Below are 23,496 nucleotides of genomic sequence, written 5' to 3' on the forward strand. Positions count from 1 at the left end.
GACTCAGGGAGCCAGGACCCTCCCTCGTTCTGTGGACCCTAGTTTGAGGCCTCAGCTCCCACACCCGCTGCCCCAGAGGCCAACCCGCCCCTTTCCTGTCCCCTTACCGAGTCCTTTCATGGCCTTCCGCAGTGCTTTGGCGTCAGCGTCAGGGTTGAAGTTGTCGACTGGACGCACAGTTCCCCTCAGCTGGGAGAAGCAGAAAGAGACTCAGCAGGTGTCTGGAGGCCCCCCTGGGGGCCAGGCCAAGAGAGGAGCATGCAAGGGAGGGGAAGCTTTCCCCACGAGCTCCAAACCAAGCAGCTTGAGGGGAAAGAGGCGGGGGTGAAGGCACAGCAGACAGAGCCCTGCCCTAGAGCTGAGAAAGGAGAGGGGGAGAGACAGACCCAGGCCTGGGAGCGTGGCAAGTGCTGGTCAAGCCAGCTTCCTGCCGCAGGAGTCGGCTCTGGCCTAGCTGCCCTGGGGCCTCCCCAGTCCCTCAGAATCCTGCCCTGTCCCCAAGGCCCTCCTGCCTCTTCAAGAGCCCCTCCCCTTGAAAAGGCAACCAAAACGTCTGAAATACCAGAGCAGAATCTCCCAAATTTCAGTCACTCCTTAAGTGGGGTTCTCAGTGTTTCCCTATTTGCATACACCCTGTGCTATTTCTTAATATTTTTACTTAATTCAACATCTGTTCTGTTTTACTTAAATGCATTCATTTTTAAGTGTATTTAAATACTCCTAAAGGGCAAGAGGTTTTGTTCATTTTGTTCTTGGATAGATCCCAAGTGCCTACAACAGAAGTAAGCACTCAAGAAATATTTGTTAAATGGATTAATGAATGAAAATAATTTTATATCACTATCATAAAGAGAAAACTGGTATTATGTGCCATCAACAGATGATAACCCATGACAATAAATGTAATAAAGAGAAAAAACTGTGTTGTCAAATATCACCAAATTTAACGAGACGTTGTTGCTTGTCAAAAGCTCTGCACTTAAAGCTAGCTCTCTCAGCTCTGTTTGTGAAAAAGGAAAGCTAGTGAGTGTAGCACCAAACCAGACTCTGACAGAATGAGGAAGGTGGATGCAATCGAAAAGGAGTCACTCCCTCACTATGTGAGGTTCCGTGTTACTGAATACCATGGAGGCTCCCCTCACCCAAAAGGATTCATTTCTTACATAATTTAAGGTCATCTGCAATGACAGTTCTGCCTTGTCATTTGGGAAATGCTGTTCTGGAACATCAGAGCTCAAGAGCCCTCGGAAGACACTGGGCTTGCCATGTCTAACACCTCATTCCGAAGATGGAGACAGAGGCCCAGAAAGGGGCAGGGACCTGCCAAAAATGGCTCCGTGAGTCACAGAGAGAAGGCAAGGTTCCAAATATTTTCATGTGGACCAAGTGCTACTAGTCCCGGGAATGGTTTGCCCCAAGTCCGTCTGTGGACCCTGGGTCTCAGGATGGTCAGAACAACCTTGAATCATCCAGTGCACCGAGCGGTGGCCCTCTGTTCGTTGTCATGCCTCCAAAGGCCAACTGTCCGACCCAGGATGACACAGGCCCCTCCACAGAACCAGATATGCCTCCATTCAGCAAGCCCTGTTAGTAGTCAGGGGGCCAGAATGCTTCCCGGCGCGTTAGAAGTTGCAGCAGGAATCAGACGCCCACACCCGAGTGCCCGCCCACCAGCTCCTCACTCCTAGAAGACAAGGAAGCTTCAGATGTGAGAACCAGTGTCTCAGGCTGGCAGCCAGGGGGCAGCTGGGTGCCGACCAGAGCAGCAGGAAGGTGCGAGCAGAAGACTGGAAGCTTGTGGTCAAGAGGTCAAGCAGGAGGAGGGGAGGGTCTGACCTCTACTCGGGCCACTGCACTAAGCTCCCACATCTGATAGGCCACCTGCGCTGCCTCCGGGAAGAACTGGCCAGCGGCACTGGAAGGGAGGGGGTTGGGGAGAGGATAGGAGGGCCCGTCATCGTGGGCAACACTCCACACATACAATACAGCCACATGTGCGCACGCGCACGGACACACACGCACACACACAGCCACATGTGCGCACGCGCTCAGACACACGCACACACACAGCCACATGTGCGCACGCGCACGGACACACACGGCCACGTGTGCACACACACACACGGACACACAGCCACGTGTGCACACGCGCATGGACACACACAGCCACGTGTGCGCACACACACACAGACACACAGCCACGTGTGCGCACACACACAGACACACAGCCACGTGTGCGCACACACACGGACACACACAGCCACGTGTGCACACACACACACACTTTAAGTGAATGCATTTGGCTTCACCTTCTCTCAAGCCTCATCCATTCAGAGCCCTCCCCTCCATTTCTGAGAACCTTCTATCTTCTCTTGAGACCCCCTGCAATGCTGGCTCTCCCCAGCAGCCTTCTTGGTTCCAAGTTCCAAGCAGGACAGGAGTTCTCGAATCCTCTGACTTCCCCTTTCTTCCTCATGATCTGAGTGATTTCTATCCACGTCTCCCCTCTCAAGTCAGTGACCACCTTACGGCCACATCACCTCGATATCTCCTCCTGCAAAGCATCTGGGTGTACCACATGCTGAGTAAACGTCTGAGGAACTGAAATCAGCCCCCAAGGCACTTGTCAAAGGTTAACAGGAGGTTATCATATCCCTTACTTAACTGGATCCTTATAAGCTCTGGGAGGGAAAATCAGAGGACCCATCGCTCCCCTCCTAGGGCACAAATCTGGTCAAGTTGTGTCCAGTGTAATCTCTTCCACAGCTCCCCACTTCCCCTAGGAGAGGTTCTTCTGCCAGGAGGCCCCCAGGCTCTGCCCACCTCTCAGCCTCCTCTCTTCCCCAGCCTGCTGCAAAAGTGCAGCATCAGTTTACAGAAATGAACCAGGCTGAACCTGCACATCTCTAGGCCTTTCCTCTGCCCACTCCTTCAGACCCTGTCTCTCCTCCTCCTCAGGCCTCTGCTTCTTTACCCCCAGGAGCCTCCCCCAGTCTGGGATAATGCCCTGATCTGTGCGTTCCCAGGCACAGATACTTTCCCCATCCCAGGACGGCCCCACGTGCAGGTCCTGGTCCATTTGCCTCACCGGGCTGGGGGCTTGACCAGCCCTTCCCCACAGGGCCTGCTCACAGAACGTACTTGGTACAAACATGCTCAATGAGTAGGCAGAGCAGGCAGGCACCTGTATTTCTTCCATCAAACAGATGATGAAACGGAGAAGTAGCTATGAGGTAGCAGGGTCTGGACCCCCCTAATTCCCAGTCCACACCCCCAGACTGCCTTTCCAAGTGCACGGGAGCAGACACCTCCCTGTCTGGGAGAGCACATTCCCGTCACACACACACACTGGGAGAGCACATTCCCGACACACACACACACACACACACACACACACACACACGTTCACCTGAGCGTCGCTCCTGGCACCGAGGAATCCCCAACTTCATCCAATCCATCCATCCATCAGGATGAGGGCCAGGGGAGCCCAGGCCTGCCACCCCCAGAGGCCACTCCCTCCAGCCTGGGGCCCTGGGGGCCACTTACTCATCATCACCCCCACAGAGTTTCAGCAGAGCCTTCTTGTAATCGCCAGACGTGTCATTCTGGGGAGAAAGAGAGAGAGAGAGAAAGGTGACCTCACTCATCCCTGGGCTCCCCTCAGACAAGGAGGGGACGTTCTGCAGAGCCCAAGATGGGGAAGGCTGAACACTTTTTCGTAGCTGCCCTGACTCTCCTCTGGTCTGGGGGTGGCTGAGACCGCCAAACAACGGTGTGCTGCCAAGTATTTAACAACCGGCTCTCGGGGGAAAAAAAGTAAAAAAGCCCCGATTTGTAACATTTGGCAATCTCTGTGGGGTGAATACATCCAACCAGGGATACTTTCAAGCTACCAAAATGATTTCACTGAACGTGGAGCCAGCGCGGGTCAGGCCCAGCACACCACTACCCCGGATAATCCCCAGCCCGGCCCTCCCAAGTGAAACAGTCCATGAAAATAGGGCTCCACAAGCAAAAACACCGGGAAATGCCAAACCCAAACAAATGGATGTAGCGTATTTTATACCCCTGTTAGAGCTTCATGAAGGATTTAACATATTAAAGGCTGTGAGAAGTTCTGAAGTTAACAAACTGGCTTGTCTTTACTTATACTAGTTTTTTCGAAACATTTCCCATGAACCATTTTTGCATGTAATACCTATAAAATTCCTCTTTGGAAACATAGTTCAGGGGACATAGCTGGAACTCATAAAGCTTTACCTCACCCACCCCAAAAAGAAAAAACCCAACTCTCTGTCTCTTGGCCAAATGTCATGGGCTGGACACCCCAGTCATCACAAGTCACCTGGCCCGGGGCCAAGAGCCCCAATCGCCCTTGGGAGGAGTCCTCACCCTTAATTCAGCCTGCATGCCCTTCCTGACCCAGGCCAGCCTTCCTTTTGAGCTTCGTGACTCACAGACACTTACTTCTCTGTTGAATTGTCTCACATTCCCTGAATGTGCCATGAGACAGGGGCTTCTGGAATTCCCAAGAGACTCCCAGCTTTCCGGGACAGTTCTTTTCCCCTGGGAGTGGTTCCCAAGCCCTCTGCTCCTCTCTGTACCCTGTTAGCTCCGCTCACCTTGATCATGTTATACAGGGACTTCTCATACTTGGTCCGGAATATCTCCCGAATGTCAAGCATGTCCAGCTCACTACGGGAGACCATGATGCGGATCAGGGTGTTGTCCCGAGTCCCCAGGCCCTGGAAGACAAGTGGGTTAGGGGGACAGGAACTTGAGAGGAGGCCAGAGTGCTAACAGCCCCCAGCTGAGTTGGAAATACAATTTTTGTGATAAAACATTAAATTTAAGAACAAAAGAAACACAACATTGTCATTCCCCCAGAAGCTCCCCATGTGTCCCTCTTGCTTTGATTTCCTTCCTCCCCTCATACATCAGCCCATCCTTGGTTTCCCTTGTAATTTTATCATAACTTTGTAACTCTAAGCATAGATTGTTTACGTCTGTATATCTTGGAATGCTGTAAACACACCACTTCGCATTTATTTCTCCTGCTACTCCGGATGGACATTGGGTTGTTTCTAAACTTTTCCTAACACAGATAACACTGCCACATTCTTAGGAACGCATGCACACAGGAACCTTCTCTCCCGGGCTGAGCGGCCTGACCTCACTCTGGAAGACAGTGAATGGGCCATAGTTCCCTTGCCCTTGTGGGATGGGCAACCAGGGCCAGGAAGGCCTGAGCTCCCGGGCCTTGGGTCTGTGGCCTCTGCATTCACGTACCCTGTTGTGCTATGGAACTATCATCAGTTTCCATGTGTCCTGTGTGCAAAAGAGTGGGAATCACTGTTCTCAAGTATACATCCAGAGTAGAATCGCTGGGTCACAGGGATAAACATCACAAGCCTTAGTAGACAATGACAAGTATCTTCCAAAGTGGTGTAATCTACATACACTGTACAGAAACATTCTGGTCAATTAATATTTTTGAAATGTGTGGGTTTCCAGCCCATCTGGCTGGATGAATCAAGCACAGGCTGTCATAACACTTGGTGATCAACCCTGAGGTTGGAGCAGGTATTTGGGGGGGCAGGTGTGCGACCAGAAAGCACCCCAGGCTCGGGAGCTCACCTGGGAAAAGGGCCATCCCTCTCTCCTGCGGCCAATCCCGAGGGCTCTCTTTGGCCAGTGAGTGGGCCCTACAGACTTGTCAGAGCGTCTCTATAGTCCCGTGGGGATGGGCAGAGACCCCCCTCCCACAAGCTCATTCCCACCGACCCTACCACACACCTTCATGGCTTTGAAGAGCCTTTCCGCAAAATACTCTGGGGTGCTCCGGATACACTTTACTGAGAAGAGGGAAGAAGAGGTAGAGTTATTCTGGCTGCCTCAGAATGGGTTGGGGTGGCCTGACCCCTTCTTTATCTTTACCTCTTGGGGACCACCAAGTGCAAACCAAGGAAGAACCCAGGCTCCTGATAACCCGAGGCCCCACCCCCTTTTAACACAAACCCAGAGCATAAAGAAATCAGGAACCGGGCTGCTGAAATGTGGGTTGTGCATCTTAAAGACCCACTTCACCTTTCTAGTCCTCTGGGGGGTTTGCGGAACCGGGCCGGGTGGGGGGTAGCGTCTGGGGTGGAGCTGGGAGAGGTGCTTCTTTAGATCCTGCTGCAGCAGAAAGTACTGGCAGCTACAGCACTCTGGATCCTGCTGGCAGAGCAGGCCAGAACCTGACTGCTTGAAACAAGTTGGGAGCGGGACAGCTCTGGGCAGGAGGATGAGGCTGGGGATACAGCTCTCCCCCACAGAACACACATACAACCCAGCCCAGACTCAGACATACTGATTCTTGCAATGTCTAGCTTCTAAGGGCCTTGGGGTCAGGCAGTCCCTCACCCCTGCCCCCATTTATCAGATGAGGGAGCTGAAGCCCAGTGAGGACAGGGGACTTGCTCCAAGTCAACAGCGGATTTGGGAGAAGCCCGGAGTTTGAATCTTGACTCCACCACTGGCTAGTCAGCTCCTGGCAAGCCCCGTACCCGGGACACCCCCAAGTCATGACAGAACTACCCCTTGGCAAGTGACACAGCCTCTGTGAGATGTGGTTTCCTCATCTGTGAAATGGAGATCATGCCCCCCCCCAGGGCTTTTTTAAAGATTAAACACCCCGCGCAGCACCCAGCACACGGTACGTGTTCTACACAAGCCTGCTCTCCTTCTGGTTCTTTCCCCGAGCTCGGGCTCACAGCTCTACCTCGCCCTACCACATACACCCGGGGAGGAAGTGGTGGGAAGTCAGTACCTGAGCCTCCACTCTGCCCCCCTGACCAACCTGCAGAATTCACTGCCTCCTGCTGCCCGATCATATAGTCCCCCTTTCCCATTCTTGGCCTCTTGTTCCTGGGCCAGAATCCCAGAGTCCCTCGAATGCCCCTGGGAATGCAAGGTCAGGACGTACCCACAGCCAGCATCAGCTTCTCAAAGTCCCCGGACAGCTCCCCTCGGATGCTGGCTTCGATCGGCTTCCCCGTGGTCTTCAGATACTCATCAAACACTGAGTCAGAAAGACAGGGATGTTGAGGGTGTCCCAGAACTCAGGAGAAACCAGGACCTCAGAAGGGGAGGCCAGGACCAGGGCGCCCAGCATGAAGGTAGGGCCGATCTTTGGGGAGCTAGCTGGCAGGGAGGTCATGCACACCACCAGCCACCGTGCACTCAAGCCGGGTATGATGTGAGGGACTCTGTGTACCTCACACTCCAACAGGAAGACAGGACTGGTACTCAGATGGGAAGGTAGAGCATCCTGTCAATGACTTTGCTGAGGGACTACACAAACCACCATCTAATAAAATCAGGACTAGTACTTGCATTATAGATGAAGTAACTATCCTGCTCTATTAGTAGAAAAGGAAGAAAGAATTGAATTCTTGGCACAACCCCCAAGGGAGCAGCTGTAGGTCTTTCTTCTCTGGAACTTACCCAACCGAAGATGCTGTTTGCTGCGATTTCCCAAAATGTAAATGAACTGAGCTTCATCTGTTCCCCATTTCAGTTCCCCTGCCTCGTACAGGTCCTGAAGGGGAAGAGGAAGGACTTCATTGAAAGGAGACAGAACTTGCTGGCCAAGCTAATCAACTGCTGCTGGATCCCTGAACATACAAGTAACTGGTAGCCTCAGGACCTTTGCATACACCTGTATACCTTCCTTTCTTTCTGGGGAAACTCCTACTCAACCTTCAAGGCCCAGATTAAATGTCCCATTTGTTCTCGAAGTACTTGATATCCCCAAAGCAGAGTTCGCTTTCTTCTCCTCCTTCCCTCTTCTAGGCTCCTATAGTTTTTTGCTTCTTTATTGCTTGCTCCACTGTATATTATAATGACTTTATGTGCCTGGCTCCCCACTATGGCATGGGCTCCTCAAAGACAGGGACTCTGTCTTAGCCTTCTCTGTATCTACCCCTGCAGTATCATGCGCACAAAGTGGGGCTCAAAACACCTGGAATGTAATGATATATCCCAGAGAAGGTGTGTACGATGAACCTATGCCTATCTCTCCCAGTACTGTCTGATTTTGTTCATTAGTGATTCCCCAGTGCTTGGCAGAGTGCCCAGCACATAGTAGGTATTCAGTACATATTAATTAACTGAATGAATAAAGGAACAAATGACAAAAGCTCCAAAATATAGCTCACCAACTTTATATATGTTGTGTACCTTTGAAAAACAATTTAAGTCCTTTCTTCAACAAAGCACTGTATAAAATGCTGGCCATGAGTCAGTTATTTCTGGTATTTGGTGCAAATTACTCGGCACCCAGCCCTTCCCCGGATCCCCAAGCTCCCTGCTCTCGGGGCTCCCTTGCTGTGCCCCAAGAGCCCTCGGTCAGTGCTGGTTTACCTGGACGTCCTGTTGTACCAAGTCCTCGCTCACCACATCGTCCTCCTCCCTGGTTCCCTGGGCAGAGACACAGGGACACAGGGTTCAAACCAGAGCCGGGTGGGGGGGGGGGGGGGGGGGGTGGGCGGGGAGAGGCCTGGATACCAGGGGTGGAGACTGTGAGGGCAGAGAAAGCGTGGTGGCCCAGACGTATCCTGGAGCAGTGACTTCAGCTGCCACCGCATCAAGACCGAAGCATCTGTTTTGCGGGGAATCATAGGGTCCCTCTCATTGGCTTTTCCCTTCATCCTCAGAGTTGGGACCAAAGAGGGGAGTCCTGGGAATGACCAAGGTCCCTCCAGGAGCCCCATCCCAGAGCAAGCCAGAGCCTGTACTGAGAACAGGACCCCGCACAAGTCCCCGTATGGCTCACGATGCCCGCCAACAATGATGACCGCAGGGCTAAAAAGTCTGCACATTTGCGTTCTACCGGGGGTTCCCAGACCTTAACCTAGAGAACTCACCAGGGAGGATCTGAGACCTGGGCCCTGAGATCCGAGCTCACAAGCACTGAAAGCACCAATCCTACTGGTATTTCTGCTGCCCCACCCAGGCCCTGTGCCCCATCCGGCAAAGAACAGAACTCGTAGGGGACGGGGCCAGCCCTAGCGGGCATCGTGCTTCTGTGGGCACGGGCATGCTTCTCTCCTCCTGCCCCTGGACTGGGCATCTCAGGATCTCCGAGCCCCTGGTTCTCCTGAGGACTGAGCTTCAGAAGACAGCCCGCACATTTATAGTGCATGCTGCGGCACTGCCCATCTGGTGTTAGATGTTGAGAAGGAGCTGGAACTCTCCAGAACAAACGGCTTTGCACTTGGGGGCAAAGGTCACACTTTCCCATTCCTGATGTTTCTGGTAATTCCCCAGCTGGTTAATATGGGATATGGACTGCTATGGCAATGGAGAAAAGACCTGGGAGCAGCTGGGGTACACTGTGTATGGGACGGGAGCAAGTGAAAGAAACAAAGAAGTGGCTTAATTTCTATACAAAGCTTCTGACAAGTGTCGGCTTGAAACTGCTCGACGCCTGAGGTCAATGCCAGAGATTTCCGGGGAGCCAGGCAGGTGAAGGGGAAGCTGCGGGGGTGCGGGGAAACGACGTTTTCCAGCCCCCTGCAGCCATTCAAAATGCAGGCCTGCCAGTGCCAGAACTTTCCATGGTTCTAAAGCACCTAGAAATCTGGCTTTCGAGCAAAAACTCCCCATTTTTAAATGTTAGCAACTAACTCAGAGTATTTTTTTAAAAACACATTGTGTAGAAAACCAAGGGGGAAAAAACCAGCTTGGCAGACGGAAGCCACTCTGCAGCCTCTTCATGGTCCTTTTTCATGTCTCTGGGGGTGGGAGGGAGGAGCGGCGGGGCTTGGCTGTGGGAGATGCAGCGCAGGAAGCCCCAGAAATGCCACATCCCTGCTGGTGACTCGCGGGCCATGCCGGCTGGGGAAGCAAAGGCAGGAGGGAGGCCTGGAGAGCAGGGGGAGCGGTGGGGGTGAAGAGAGGACGGAGGTCACGGGGGGGGGGGGTTTTCCCGGGGAACAAAAGTGGAGGGATGTGTGCAAAGGGAAATGCGGGTCACCTGCCTGTGCAAACCAGGGGCGGCCCAGCAGACCCCTGGGTGCTCGGATTCTACACCCAGGTGAGAGAGAGAAACCATCTCAGGTTCGAGGATAAATGGGCAGTTGGGGAGTGGCCACGGCTTATGGGGACTTTACACCTGAGGAGCCACCAGGTAACCCCTCACAGGCTACGCTGTCTGGGGCAAGAGGAAGAAGGTGCCGCCAGCCTTCTGCCCGCGCTCTGCTAGAGAGCTTCCGGGAGGGCCCCAACGTGGACCCACCTGGAGCAGGACCACGAGCATCTTCTGGAAGTGGCCAGAGGTGTCGCCAATGATGTCAGCCTCCAGGTCTCGCTCATAGGCTGCAGGGAAGGAACAGAAGTTCTAGTCCCATCCCCGTGAGACCTCGGGGATCCAGGATAAAGGTCCCTGCTGCCCCCTGTATGATCCCAGCACCCAGTCTCTGGGCTGGTCATGGAAAGACCCAGGGGGTACCTCCACAGGTTTCTGCACGGGCCCCTGACACACTGAGATGCAATCTGTCCACTTCCTCCATCCCCACCTGTGCCATCCTACTCCAGATACCGTGGTCGACAACCTGGACGGTGGCTACAGCCTTCTAACTGTTTCCCCTGCTTCTGCTCCCCTCCCTCTCCAATCCACAGCAACAAGGGTGACTCTTAATGCCCTCCCTGATCACAGGCTCCCTGGCTTCCCGCTGGACTTGGAATCAAACATCGCCTCTTTCTCTTGGCCTGCAAGGCCCTGTGTGACCCTGCCCTGCCCTCTACCACTCTGGCCTCACACTAGCTACCAGGCTCATTTCCGCCCCAGGGCATTTGGGCTTGCCATTCCCGCTGCCAGGATCTTCTCGCCACTCCTTACACAACTGGCTCCTTCTCATTCCCTCCCAAGACACGCTTTCTCTGATCACTTGTCTGGAGCAGGTCCACCCGAATTAAAGTCTGATTCTTGTTACTCCATCGTATAACAATGTGTCATCATCGTGTTTACCTGTGTGTTGTCTGTATCCCTTGTTACCTCATTAATCTGTAAGTTCTAGGAGGCAGGGACTACATGGGCTCTGCCCACCACCATATCCTGAGAAACTAGCACATTGCTGCACAGAGCTGCTATTTCTGACATGGAGAAACGATGGACAGATCAGAGGACAAGAGGAAAGAAGGTGGATGGATAATCTTAGGGTCCCCACCCTTGCAATTACCCTCATTTCATATCTAAGTCCTGAGTGGCCCCCCTGCCCATCTCACCATCTTTGTATGCTGCCACGAGCTGGTGGATCTGCTCATTGGTCCGAGAAGCCAAGATCTCAATGAGACACTTCTCATCAGTGCCGATGCCCTGGGGGAACAGAAGAGATGTCGGAGTCAGGCTGGGCTGGGAGGCCACCACCAGCCATGGGCTGGGTTCCTGGAGTGGCCAGAGCTATGACACCCCCAACACTCAGGGTGCTCCTACCACAGCTTGCAGGCACCACACTGGAGCCACTGCCCTGAGAATCAAAAGACATAGGTTCTAGTCCTGCCTCTGCCAGCAGCTTGCTTTGTGACCTCTCATTAAGAAACGTCTTTCTGGGCCCCCGTTTTCTCATCTGTAAAATGGAAAGGCTGCCGGTGGCTCTGCCCAACTCACAAGGACATTGAGAAGGCAATTTCTCACATCGCGAAACTTACCAATGTGTCAAGTAAATCCATGCTGAATAGCTCATCTGAGGCAAAGTTCACAGCACCTTACACATCGTAAAGTGCAGGTACACTCGAGGGCTTTGATCCCTCCCTGCCTGCTAGGGAGCCACCCTCTCCTTCAATCGGACCGAGCCGCACTTCTGCCCCGGACACACCTCCACCACCTCTCCTGACCTCTTACTCAGCCTGGAATGACCTTCCCACTCTGATCAACCAAATCCTCCCTGGAGCGTCTGGGCCCAACCTGATCTCTCATCTTCTGTGACACCCTCTTAAGCCACCCTCCTGCCCTCCTTTAGTATGCCCTTGGCCTTGGGGTGTCGGGCACAGTTTGTCTTTATGGCCCTGTATCCTGCTTCCTCAGGGCTGTAGGCTGCCGTGGTGGAGTCTAGGCCAAGGGCCCCCTTTATGAGGTCTGTCTCACACCAACATCTGTCCCACATCTGGCCATCTGGAGACTGTGGCACCCCTCTGGGACAGGGTTTGAGCAAGCTGCCTCTTACCTCAGGGCACCTTGCTGGCGGGCGCAGGGCTCGGTGAGTACTTGCTGCAGAGACCAGAATCTTCCCATTCATCACACCCCCACTCCCAACACACACACAGATCCACACTTCTTACCGAGATGGCGTCTTTAATTTCTTTGGCATCGCAATAGGAAAGTGGCCTCATGAGACCCACAATCAGTCGTTCAAACTTTCCCGTCAGCTCATACTTCAAGTCAGCAAGGAGGTCCTAGGTCAGGGGTCGGGGGGAAGGAGGGAGGGAGGAGACGGAGGAGGGAGGGGAGTAGTGCTTATAAGAATTGCATTTAATGAGCACCTACTCTGTAAGGCACCAGGCTAAGTAAGCCCCTGGAACTGTCACTCTGGGAGGTATGGGCTCTCATCAACCCTAAGAAACGGGTGTAGAGACGTCAGGTGACTTGCCCAAAGTCACGCAGCGAGCAAATGGTGGTGCAGGATTCAAGCCCATGGCACCGTGCCTCTCCCCCAGCACTGTTTGTTCGCTTGTTTACTGGGTGTCTCTCCCACTATCGTGAGTCCACAGCGCTGACGCCTCACAGGTCTCGTCACCTGCGTGCGCCAACACCTAGCCCAGAGCCCAAGCACAGAGCAAGTGCTGTAGAATTATCTGTGGCGGAATGGGGCCTGACTAAAGAGCAGAGCAGAAGGAGCGCAGAATCGCCAGCACGGAGGCTGAGCTGGAATACAACGAACACACAGGCGAGTGAGACCAGCCCCCAGCACCACCCCACCCGCCCTGTGGTTGCCAGTTACCTTTCCGTAGAGGGACTTGTAACTCTGGCAGATCTCCTGCCTCTGCCTGTTGCTCCGAGAAGTGATGAGCTCCAGTATGGCCTCCTTGTCACTGCCTGGAAGACGGGAGGGCACCGGTGACCCCCCCCAACCTGCCTCCAGGAAGCCCACCAGGGCTGCTCCCCGCAGACCTCAGCACCAGCCTTCTGTTCATCAGGCAGTGGTGTCGGTGGTGGAGGATCTGGGGGGACCTGTCAAGCCCCTACTGAGAAGGATCATAGCATCCACAGTATTTGCGCTCAGAGGGCCTGTAACCCAGCCCCTCATCAGACACATAAGGAAACTGAGGCCCAGAGAGGAGCAAGGACTCATCCAAGCTTTCACAGTGAGATCTGGCTTAGAAAAACTCAGGTATCCTAACACCCAAGTCAGGGTTCTTTCAACAAGAAAAGTTAAAGAGAATAATCAGCACCAAGTTTGGGGTAGTGGTTACTCCCAAGAGGAGAGCCGGGCCTGATGCTTCAGGAAGGGACCCACCAAGGAGGTTTCAACTCTATGAGGAAGCAAGTGCTATTTCTCAAGTTGGGTGGCAGGTCTGTGGGGGAAGCTTCTATTACTCCCTAGACCTTTGGGCTGCTCTGGAATATTTCATTATAAAATGATGAAAAATAGTAAGAAGAGGTGACAAAAGAATGAATGAGCACATCTCAACACTTCACCCCCACCCTCACCCCCAGAAGGGCTCTGGGCTGAGCCCACATGTGGGAACACCCCCAGCTCCAGTGAGTCCTGCTCCCTTTCCTAGGGCCTCACTGCTGGTGGCCAAGCACCCACCAAAGCCCTTCATGGCGGTATACAGGGCCTCGGCATCCTGGCTGGGGTCAAAGCCTGGGAAGTCATGAATGGAGCCACGGTACTTGGCACCCTGTGGAGAGACAAAGCAGAAGGTAAGCTGCTGACCTTAGCCTTAAACGGGGCTCCCAGCCCCAACCCCAGATCACACTGTCAACCCTGGCCATAGGCAGAGTCTAGGCTGCGTTCCCTTCCCCGAAAATTAAGCCCTGACTACAGAAAGCCCAGGCAAGGGTAGGGACGACTCTCCCTGTACCTCCTGCCACAGCCTGCCCCAAGGACTGTGCCCTTTCCCTGCGGGACGGTGGCTCTGTCCAGCCCACAGCACCGCACAACCTTCCTAGGACCCGGGAGAGAGGAAAAAGCCAGGCTGAGTGCAAGGGGTAGAAATGATCCCTGCAAGGGTAACAAGAGCTCCTCATACCTTTATGGCACTTTACAGTTTACAAAGCCCTTTTGCCTCCATTAATGTGATTCCAACTTGCAGAACCACTTAAGATGATCTGTATCACAGAAACAAAGAAACTGAGCCCAAAGAAGAAAAGCCTCTTGCCGAGGGTCCCACAGAGCCCAGATCTCTGGCCTGTTCCCCTCTGCTCTCCAGCTCCAGAAACCTTGCAGCGGCCAGCTTCTGAGGGTGAGGTTGTGGCCCAAGGGAAGCCCGGAGCCACCCTCAGACTCAGTGCCAAGACAAGATGCTGCCCTTTGGGCCCAGTAAACTGAGCTAGCAGCTGGCATCTGAGGACAAGCTGGCTGGGTCCTCAGGCTGAAAGGGAAGAGAGGCAGAGCCAGAGGATCCCAGACACTGAATCTGAGTGCACAATGGGCTGGTTCACAGAGAAGTCAGATGTGGGTCAGCTACGTGGCCCCAGAGAAGTATGGGGCCAGGAGAGTGGCCAAGAGCTGGGAGGGCTGGGGATACGGGAGCCCAAGCACTGAGCCGACAGCATGGTGAGAGGGCACTTAGCCTAGGCCAGGCCTAATGCTAAGGGCTGAAGATTCAGGGAGAAAGAAGACCTGACCCTGTCTTTCCTGAGCTTCGGACCCAGAGGAGAGAGACAAGCACACAAATTAGCATAGAACTCACCATAAATACCCTAAGACAGAGGCAGAGTAATTTGGGAAAACAGGGGAGGCCAATTCCAGCGAGGGGAGGGAACCAGGAAAGGCTCTGTGCACGGATTGGGGGTGGCCCACACACACGGTGCCTTAAAGGAGTGAGAAGCAAACGCAAAAATGAGCCTCCAACCATCTCCTGCGTCCCCCGCTGCCCACACTGAAGGACCTGGCCAGACGTGTGGCTGACTCCTTGGTTTATGTTTGCAGTTGCTGTTCCTCTGAGGTATGCATGCGTGGGTGCAGGGCTGCTATTTAAAGTTCTGACATGGCGGGTGACCAGAAAGGGACACGGCCCTCTTCCCGCCCTCCGTGAGTCCCCTGCAACCTGATCACACCCCTGGGCAGAGCAGGAGAAACACATGCCAAATACCCAGACCAGAAAGAGACAGTCCCTTTAGAAAGCCCTAGGAGCGCTGGTCTTTCTCACCAACGCACCCCTGCACCCAGCAGAGCCCGGCACAACCAATCACCCACTGAATATCTGTTTCCTGGATGGACAGGCACATGGATGGATGAATGACTGAATATATTCTGAGCAGAACAAAGACGACTTCCTGGAGGGGAATTCTACCTAAGTGCTAAAGGATGAGAGACAGCAGGGCCCCAAGGGCTGGGGGCGGGGGACAGAAAAGCAGAGACGGGAAGGCTTCACACAGGAAACAGACGGTCAAGTCCTGGAGGCAAGGGCAAGGGAGAACATTCGGGGAGGCAGCTCAGATGCTTCAGGGCTCAGTGCAGACGCCCCAAGTTGGCAAGACCACGGGACTCCAAGTTGCCAGGAAGGAAGGAGAAGAGGAGAAGGTGCAAGGGCAGAGGCCTCCGCAGCAAGCTGAGGACCCTCCCCCTTGCAGCCACTCCTCCACCTCAGCCTGCCCCCCCCCCACAGCGGGGGGGGGGGGGGGGCGGTGCTCAGCACAGGGCTGCAACTGAAAGATGAGGCAACGTCCTCCAGGGGGAAGGGCAGTCTAATGACTGACAGGGCGCTGGATCCGCATGTTCCCTCTCCCACCGTTTAGGGAGGAGCGGGGGGCCAGCTTCCCAGGTGTATCTTTGCATAAGGATAATCAACTCTCCCAGGGGCCCTCGGGATCACGGCCACTAGAAGAGGCGGACATGGGGGTGTCTTAGCACTGGTCACATTTAGAGGCACAGAGACAGTCCTTCAAATCACCCGGGCCTGGTTTCCCACCGTCAGTCATCCTCACGCCAACCTGATGAAGTCTGCGTCCCCTCCTCACCTAGCCAGCCTGTCGCTCCTCTGGCAGAAAGGCTTCTGGCCACAGGTACCCAGGGCCCAGGGGAGGGGCGAGCACAGAAGGGACTTTCCACCGTGAAATATTCAGCAGGTCCTGCTGCCAGCTGGTGAGCGGCCTGGCCCCTGGGGCTCCGAGGTCTCGGGACCCACCCCAGCAGCTGCTAGAGTTAGGAGCCTGCGGCCTCTCCTGAGAGACGCTGCCGGGCCAGGACCCCAGCGCAGAGCTGCCCTGACCACACCTGACCGGGGCCTCATCTCTGCAGCTGCTGGGGTGCCGGGCACCAGCCCCTGCCCCTCTCGCCCGGTCCTCAGTGTTCTCATGCCCAGCAGCAAGTTCCAATCCAGAACATCCCTGTGAACTGAACGCCACAGAGCCATGCGTCCGGGACCTTTCTGACACCACACTATTTCTTCACATCTCTGGGCCCCAAGTTCCCCTCTTCTAGAAGGAAAGCCAGGGAGAACAGCACAATTAACACAGCAGAAATAACCGGGGGTAATCTGCACCGGAGAAAAGAGTGAGTGACTTGTTCTGTGCATGTGTGCGTGGGGGTATGTGTGGGTTGGGAAGGGGGCGCACAAGATGCAGAATTGGGTGTTAATAATTGGAAGCAACAGATACAAACTTCAGCTCAAGAATGGAAGGAAGACCTTGCTCAAACTCCCCCGTTTTGTCTTCTGCAACCTCCTCCCTTACCCAAACCCTTGCATGCCAAGCGTGCCAAATTAACCTTTGCTGCCCCTCACACACCACGCCATCTCCTCTCTGGCCTTCTGTTCCAGCATCCCCTCCCCCTGGAGCACATCAGCCCCTTTCCTCTCCTCCGGTATTTCTCTCCAGGCACCTTTCCCAGCTTCCTTAACCTGTGTGCCCACAAAGCTCCTTTATTGCCTCCGCCAGAGCATGAGTGCCGTGTGTGGGGGGGGTTCCAGCTCATCTCATGGGATGAGGGACCCCTAAGGCTCTGCCACTCTGGGACTCTTGCTTGCAGACTGTCTCCTGGCCCCTGGTCCATCCATGGCAACAAGAAACCATGGGTCAACCAGGCAGAAGCATGGCCGGGAGCACTGGAGCAGGATTCCAAAGATCCGTGCCCTGGGTCCTGGCCCCTCTGACCTCCCAGGATCTGCTCTGTCCACTCAGGTCATGTAGAACCCTGCAATTTGAATGCCTCCCAAGAAGTAGCTGCGGTATGACTACATATAGAAAATGGGGAACAGCAAGTTCTGCCTTGGGCCTTTGCCCATAACCACTAGCACTTTCTCCTCCTGGTCAGAGAGGCCACTTGTGCAAAGTACGATCCTTAGAGGCTGATAGGAAGGCCACAGCTGGGACTCTTTTGAGGGCTGATCCTATATCATGTGAGACACTGTGCTCTTCAAAAATTGTGAATAGATATCCTTAAGGCCCTTGTTCACTGGCAAGTTGTGAAACCTGAGGCCCAGAGAGGGTAAAGAACTCTCCCAAGATCACACAGCATTTGTATTATGTCTGTGGCCAGTAGCTCTGTGACTGAAGTGAGGAGCAAAAGGGGCCTAGTCAGACATCCCTTGGTTTCATTCTCCCTTCCCCATCCTATCACTGCAGTGGCCGTATCTCCTTTTCTAATGCTAGCCAACAGGGGTCAGTCTCGGGTGAAGCCTGGCAGAGAAGGACACCTAGCTCTGCCCAAGGACAGAACCCGATCCTGACCACACCCAGGAGTAAAAAAACTCCACCACACCTCAATTTCTACTGCCCAGCCAAACGGTCCTACAGCATGAAAGACGGAGGTCTCCTAAGCAGGGAAACTTAATCCCAGATGCATGTGACAAGGGACACTTCCATGTCCAGAGCAGAGAGAATCCTCTCATGCTTTTGCCTGTCCGGCAGCCTTCTCCTTGGGGAACCACTTCTGGACCATGCAGTTCAGGTAGGACCAACTCTACCGCCTGAATCCAAGTCACCATTGGCCCAGCCAATGAGAACCAAACCTAGGACTCGCCCTGGAATCACTGGGAATAAAGTATATTGTGTCCTCCAGGCTGCCCAGGAAGCAGAATGGAAGCCTGGGGCAGCTGGTGGCTAGAGTGCCAAATCAGGGAAGAACCGCCCACGAAGGAAGCCACCCAGAGGAAGTTCAACTCACAGAGGCAGAATCCTGACAATACCATCTGGGTCCCTGGAACGAGCCAAACCTGAAGCTCTGGGCTGTTCAGTCACGTAAGCCAATACACATCTTTTCTGCTTAGAATGTTGTGTGCTGTCATTGGGCACGTGCAACGGAAAAGGTCGTGACTTGTAACGGGAGCAAGCAAAGCCTGAGAACCTCTACTGCTCCCTTCTAGATGAAGAGCAGAGCGGGCCTAGTGACTCTAGGAGCCCACGTAAGGTGGAGCACAGTCTTCAGGAGGGGAGAGGCTCCTTACCTGTGCTGGTTTGGCCATGGTCTCAGGTTCTGCAGCAGGTAACACTGTGGAGAAGAGAGACCCATGAGATCTGGTCCCCTCCATGCTTTCCCCCAATTTCCTCACCCTCCTTGCCTCCCAAGGGAAGGTATGCTCCCCCTGCTGCTTTCCAGCTGCCCCCAGCCCTTTAGGTTAAATTACACCCAGACCTGCCTCAGGGCCAGACGCATTTTCAGAAGACAATGGATAGACTGGCCTGGGTCCACTCACACCAGGATGGGAGAGGGACCTGGAACTGAGAGGGAGACAGGGCATGATCACTGACCACACGACTCCTCCAGGCCATCCAGGGCACTTTCCCACATGTCCCACTGAATCCTCGTGGCAATCTTTCCCATCATCAGATTCTCCCTTTCCCCAGGGGAGGAAATGGAGGATGGGGAGTCAGGGAGGTTGCATCATCTACCCAAAGTCACACAGCTTAAAACGGAATTCAACAAAGTCCAGATTCCAGAGTCCAAGCTATCTGCACCAAGCATGCTCTACGTCTAAGTCACCAAGAATGGTTCCAGAGGCCAGGGCTTAACGTTCTGCAGATGAGAATGCTCGAAGGGCTCTGGGCCACCTGCTGCAAGCATCTGAAGGGCTAGCGTTCCCATGTAAGTCCATGAGCATTTCTTGAGCATCTGCTCTGATTAGGCACTGCTCTAGGCACTGAGGGTATAGCGATCAATAAAAGAGATTTTTTAAAACTCTTGTTTTTCTGCAGCTTACTCTATAACGGGGAAGAATAACAAATGCATATGGCAAAAAGTAAGGAGAAAAGACAACGCTTGGTCGTCAGGGGAGAGTGACAAGCAGTAGAAGCCCAGGCCAAGTGGTCAGAGGATCATGAACCACATGGCTACCTAGGGGTGTGCGGTCAAGGGACTCGGGCGGCTAATGCGGCAGCAGGGAATGGGGGCTGGGGACCAGTGCCTGAGGCCACGGTAAAGGCTCTGGATTCTTCCCCGTGAGGACAAACAGGACAGAGGATCTTATCAAAGGAGGGTGTAGGAGACAGGGTTTAGAGGGAAGAAATCAACAAAAATGTCTTACACCTAAAAAGAAATGGAGAAAGGGCCGTCACTGGTTTGGGAAGATGGAAGAGAAGGGGGCGCGGGCCGGTGAGCACTCTCAGCAGGAAGAGCAGGAAGGCAAAGGTGGAAGTGAAGCAATTTTCCCAGGACAAGAGGAGAAAGAAGGGCCGGTGCTTTCCATTTCAGTCAGGGCTGTACCATTTGATCTTTTTAAGCCATGTCTATGTATTACTTTTTTAAAAGTAAGAATAATAAACTCTATCTGTCTTATTCAGTAAGACCTACAAGGAGCTGAACTAGAAGAGGAGAAACCAGGGCGGAAAGCTCAGTGCTTTCCAGTTCTCCACACACCCCACCACCAAAAAACAAAAACAAAACCAACAGCTTAGGGGAAATCGGCCCTTCTTGACCTCAGCCCATAACCCTGCTGGAGACGGTGCGACACAGCGGGGAGAACACAGGTTTTGGAGTCAGATGGACAATCGCTTCTCGGCCTTTTGGCTAAGATCAAGTGTGGAGTCAGATGGACAGAACTGGATTCAAATACATTCTGTCACTTATTAGCTCCATGACCTCGGGCACATTGCTCATCTCTGAGTTCAAGGTCACCTCAAGTACAAAACTGGGGCTTTCCCTTTCCTGCCTTGTAGGGCTCTTGGAGGATGAGACATTAACATACGTCAAGGGCAGAGCCCAGGACGCCAGGCGTTCACTGTACTGGTGGCCAGTTCTGACCGGGCTTTGTAATGTTTGCCCGTAGCCCCAGCGCCTGATCATGAGTCCCCCAAGCTGCAGTCAGCAGACAGGCAGGAGGTGGGGCTGGGGATGAAGGGCAGAGGACAGAGATCTGCCTGCAACCCCAGCCGAGCTGGAGGAAACCCTGCTGTTTCCCTGACAACCAGGGGCCCCTCTGTACAAATGTGCAACTCTTCCCAGAAAGTGGAAATTCCCCCCGCAGGGGGCGGGGAATCACATCTACCCCAGGGTCTGGCCAGGCTCCGGCTTCCCCGGCCTGGGGCACGGTGTGGGCTGGGGATGAGGGACCCCCCAAGGCGAGCACAGCAACAGGGACCAAAGGAGGGCCGTGAAGTCCCCTGGGCAGGGAGGGCTGAGGCCTGTCACCTGCACCTCCAGTCTGGAAGCATTTTCCTTTGGCCTTGTTGCTGGAAACTTCAGCTGCTGGCTGCAGCCCAGGACCATCTGGACAAGAGCCTCTTTCCAAGGAGAGACGGCTTAGAGGAAGGGCCTCTGAGTCTTTGGGAAAATATTCTCAGTTCAGAGAGCAGTTTACATGGGCTTCATGCGAGTACAGGTCTTGTGTACACACAAGCTTCTTCCAGAACTAGATCTGGAGACTGCAGTTCCAACAGCCCCTCCTCTGTGGGCTCAGGGAAGCTCTGGAGGTAATCACAGCGGTGCCGTTTACCTGGCTTTGCAAGGGTCTCTGCTCCCTCCCAGAGCAACCCAGACCCTACCTCTCAAATTGGCTGAATAAATGTTTTCTATACAATGTTTCAGAATCCCAGAGGGCTCTTAACCATCCACTACATCAGGCCCCTCATTTTCTGGGTGAGGTAAAGACATCTCAGGGAGGGTAAGTGACTTGCCAAGGCCCAGACCATGGACAGTATCTGTGCCTCCGAGCTCCAGGTCAAAAGCCCCACACAACCATGGACTCTGGCTGCAACAGGAGATTAGGAAGAGGCCAAAGAAAAAGACCTAGGTCTGGTTCCCAATCTGTCTGTAACCTCAGACAAGTCAGGTTCCCTCTCTGGACCTCAGTTTCTTCATCTGTAAGATGGGGATAATATCACTCTCTCTTTGGGAAAATCCAGAGTGGATGAGAAAGGTTTTTATAGATTCCAACCATGGATTTTCACAGCAGAATCTCAGAATATCAGTCCCAGGAGGGGTCTTCCCCAAATCTCCCCCTTATCCAATATGCAAGTTTTATCATCCTGGCTGAAACAGCTTCTCAAGACTGGCAGGTGTGGCCACTCTAAACCTGTGCCTCTCTCCTCCGAGGAACCCTGAAACTCTTCTGACCTGGATATCCATGAGGGTTCATCCTGGCTGATCATTCCAGAAATCCATTTTAGGGTAGAGTCTCCTAGTGGCTTTGGGCTACTGTGGGCAGCCCCTGCCTTAGTTCTTTAGCCCACAAGCAATCATGTTTCCTTCCTTTCCCTCTGGGAGCTCCAGATTGATTCCAGGAGGAACGCTCTGGGGGAGAGAACCACCACTTGTGGCTTGCTGCTGACCAAGTGCAAGAGTTGGGGAAACCAAGAACTGGACAGGGGAAGGGTCTTGTCCAACTCATGTAAGAGGCATGGGCTTTGAGGTCGGGCCTAGCCGTGAGTCACAGCTCTGCCCTCCCCACCCCCGTTTGTGATTTAGGTAAATTACCTTCACTGAATCTCAATTTCCACATCTGCAAAATGCACATAAAAATTATCTCCAAGTTGGGCGCCTGGGTGGCTCAGTTGGTTAAGCGACTGCCTTCAGCTCAGGTCATGATCCTGGAGTCCCGGGATCGAGTCCCGCATCGGGCTCCCTGCTCGGCAGGGAGTCTGCTTCTCCCTCTGACCCTCCCCCTCTCATGTGCTCTTTCTCATTCTCTCTCTCTCAAATAAATAAATAAAATCTTTAAAAAAAAAAAAAAAAATTATCTCCAAGTACTGATAAACAAATGAAACAGCAGATGAAGAGCCCTAAGCCCAGTGCCTATTACAGAGTAAAGGCTCAAGAAATGATAGCTTTTATTATGATAAACCCAAACATTTACAAGGGAGGCAGCCTGGCATCATAATAAAGAATGCAGGCGGGCGCCTGGGTGGCTCAGTTGGTTAAGCGACTGCCTTCGGCTCAGGTCATGATCCTGGAGTCCCAGGATCGAGTCCCGCATCAGGCTCCCTGCTCGGCAGGGAGTCTGCTTCTCCCTCTGACCCTCCTCCCTCTCATGCTCTCTGTCTCTCATTCTCTCTCTCTCAAATAAATAAATAAAATCTTAAAAAAAAAAAAAAAAAAAAATGCAGGCTTTGCAGTCCTGGCCTGAGTTCAAATTCAGACATTCCAGAAAATTCCTAGTTCGTGACCTAGGGCAAGTTCTGTCATTTCTCTCTGACTCAGTGTCTTCATCTAGGAATTGCTAATCCTAAGGTTTTCTGTGAAAATTCAATGGGCTAATGCAGGTAAAATACTCAGCATGGCCAGAACACATTAAATGTCTAATAAGTGGTGGCTTCTGTCATCCCAGTCACCGTTAGTGGGGTACTGGGCACAATGAGCCATCGGGGTGCAGAACAAAAATATTACAACTTTCTAACTTTTTTTTTTTACCTTGTCCTTTTCTGTTGCATGTGTGATGCGTATCAAGTTACAGACACATGTTAGGGGTTCAGGCTGACAGGTGAGCACAATCAGGAGTCTGGCATCACGGAATGAAGCAGACGGAGGAGAGAAGGGATATCAGACGCAACGGAAACACCAGCCTGAGAAAAAGCATTTCTGTCCTCTAAAGCTATCTTGCATGCTTTGGAGGAATAGAGCGTGCTTTTAGGGTGGGAGGAGATGCTGAGTGTAAGGGGGTGAAACCAGATATGTGTGGGGAAGGCAATTGGAGAAAAATAAAAAAATAACGTGGAAGGTCATGCAAAAACTCACCCAGACCTCTGTGTGGCAGGGGAGCCCAGGGGACTCTAACTTGAGCTGAGTCACTGCTTGCCCACGTGATCCCAGTGACCCCCTTCAATGTAGGCCCTTGCAGCTCAGCTTTCAAGGCCCACGACATCCTTCCTGATTTATCTGCCTTCCCCTCTTTCCTCTTCACCCACCACCACCC

At 53.4% G+C, this 23,496-nt stretch overlaps 1 protein-coding gene across 3 annotated transcripts in view; it reads right to left on the bottom strand.

Moving 5' to 3' along the window:
• Positions 1–23,496, bottom strand: part of ANXA6 (annexin A6) — a 46,385-nt gene that overhangs the window by 18,190 nt on the left and 4,699 nt on the right. For all 3 annotated transcript variants that reach the window (XM_032395241.1, XM_032395240.1, XM_032395242.1), the window contains exons 2-15: positions 18,598–18,641; positions 13,797–13,887; positions 12,984–13,078; positions 12,325–12,438; positions 11,272–11,362; positions 10,283–10,362; positions 8,407–8,463; positions 7,489–7,582; positions 6,968–7,063; positions 5,797–5,855; positions 4,623–4,745; positions 3,547–3,605; positions 1,837–1,915; positions 108–189 (exon numbers count right to left, since the gene is read on the bottom strand). In XM_032395241.1, coding sequence (XP_032251132.1) covers positions 108–189; positions 1,837–1,915; positions 3,547–3,605; positions 4,623–4,745; positions 5,797–5,855; positions 6,968–7,063; positions 7,489–7,582; positions 8,407–8,463; positions 10,283–10,362; positions 11,272–11,362; positions 12,325–12,438; positions 12,984–13,078; positions 13,797–13,887; positions 18,598–18,641 — 1,164 coding nt within the window. The remainder of the gene's footprint in view (positions 1–107; positions 190–1,836; positions 1,916–3,546; positions 3,606–4,622; positions 4,746–5,796; positions 5,856–6,967; positions 7,064–7,488; positions 7,583–8,406; positions 8,464–10,282; positions 10,363–11,271; positions 11,363–12,324; positions 12,439–12,983; positions 13,079–13,796; positions 13,888–18,597; positions 18,642–23,496) is intronic.

Source organism: Phoca vitulina, unplaced genomic scaffold, assembly GCF_004348235.1.
Source record: "Phoca vitulina isolate PV1807 unplaced genomic scaffold, GSC_HSeal_1.0 scaffold83, whole genome shotgun sequence".
Taxonomy (NCBI): domain Eukaryota; kingdom Metazoa; phylum Chordata; class Mammalia; order Carnivora; family Phocidae; genus Phoca; species Phoca vitulina.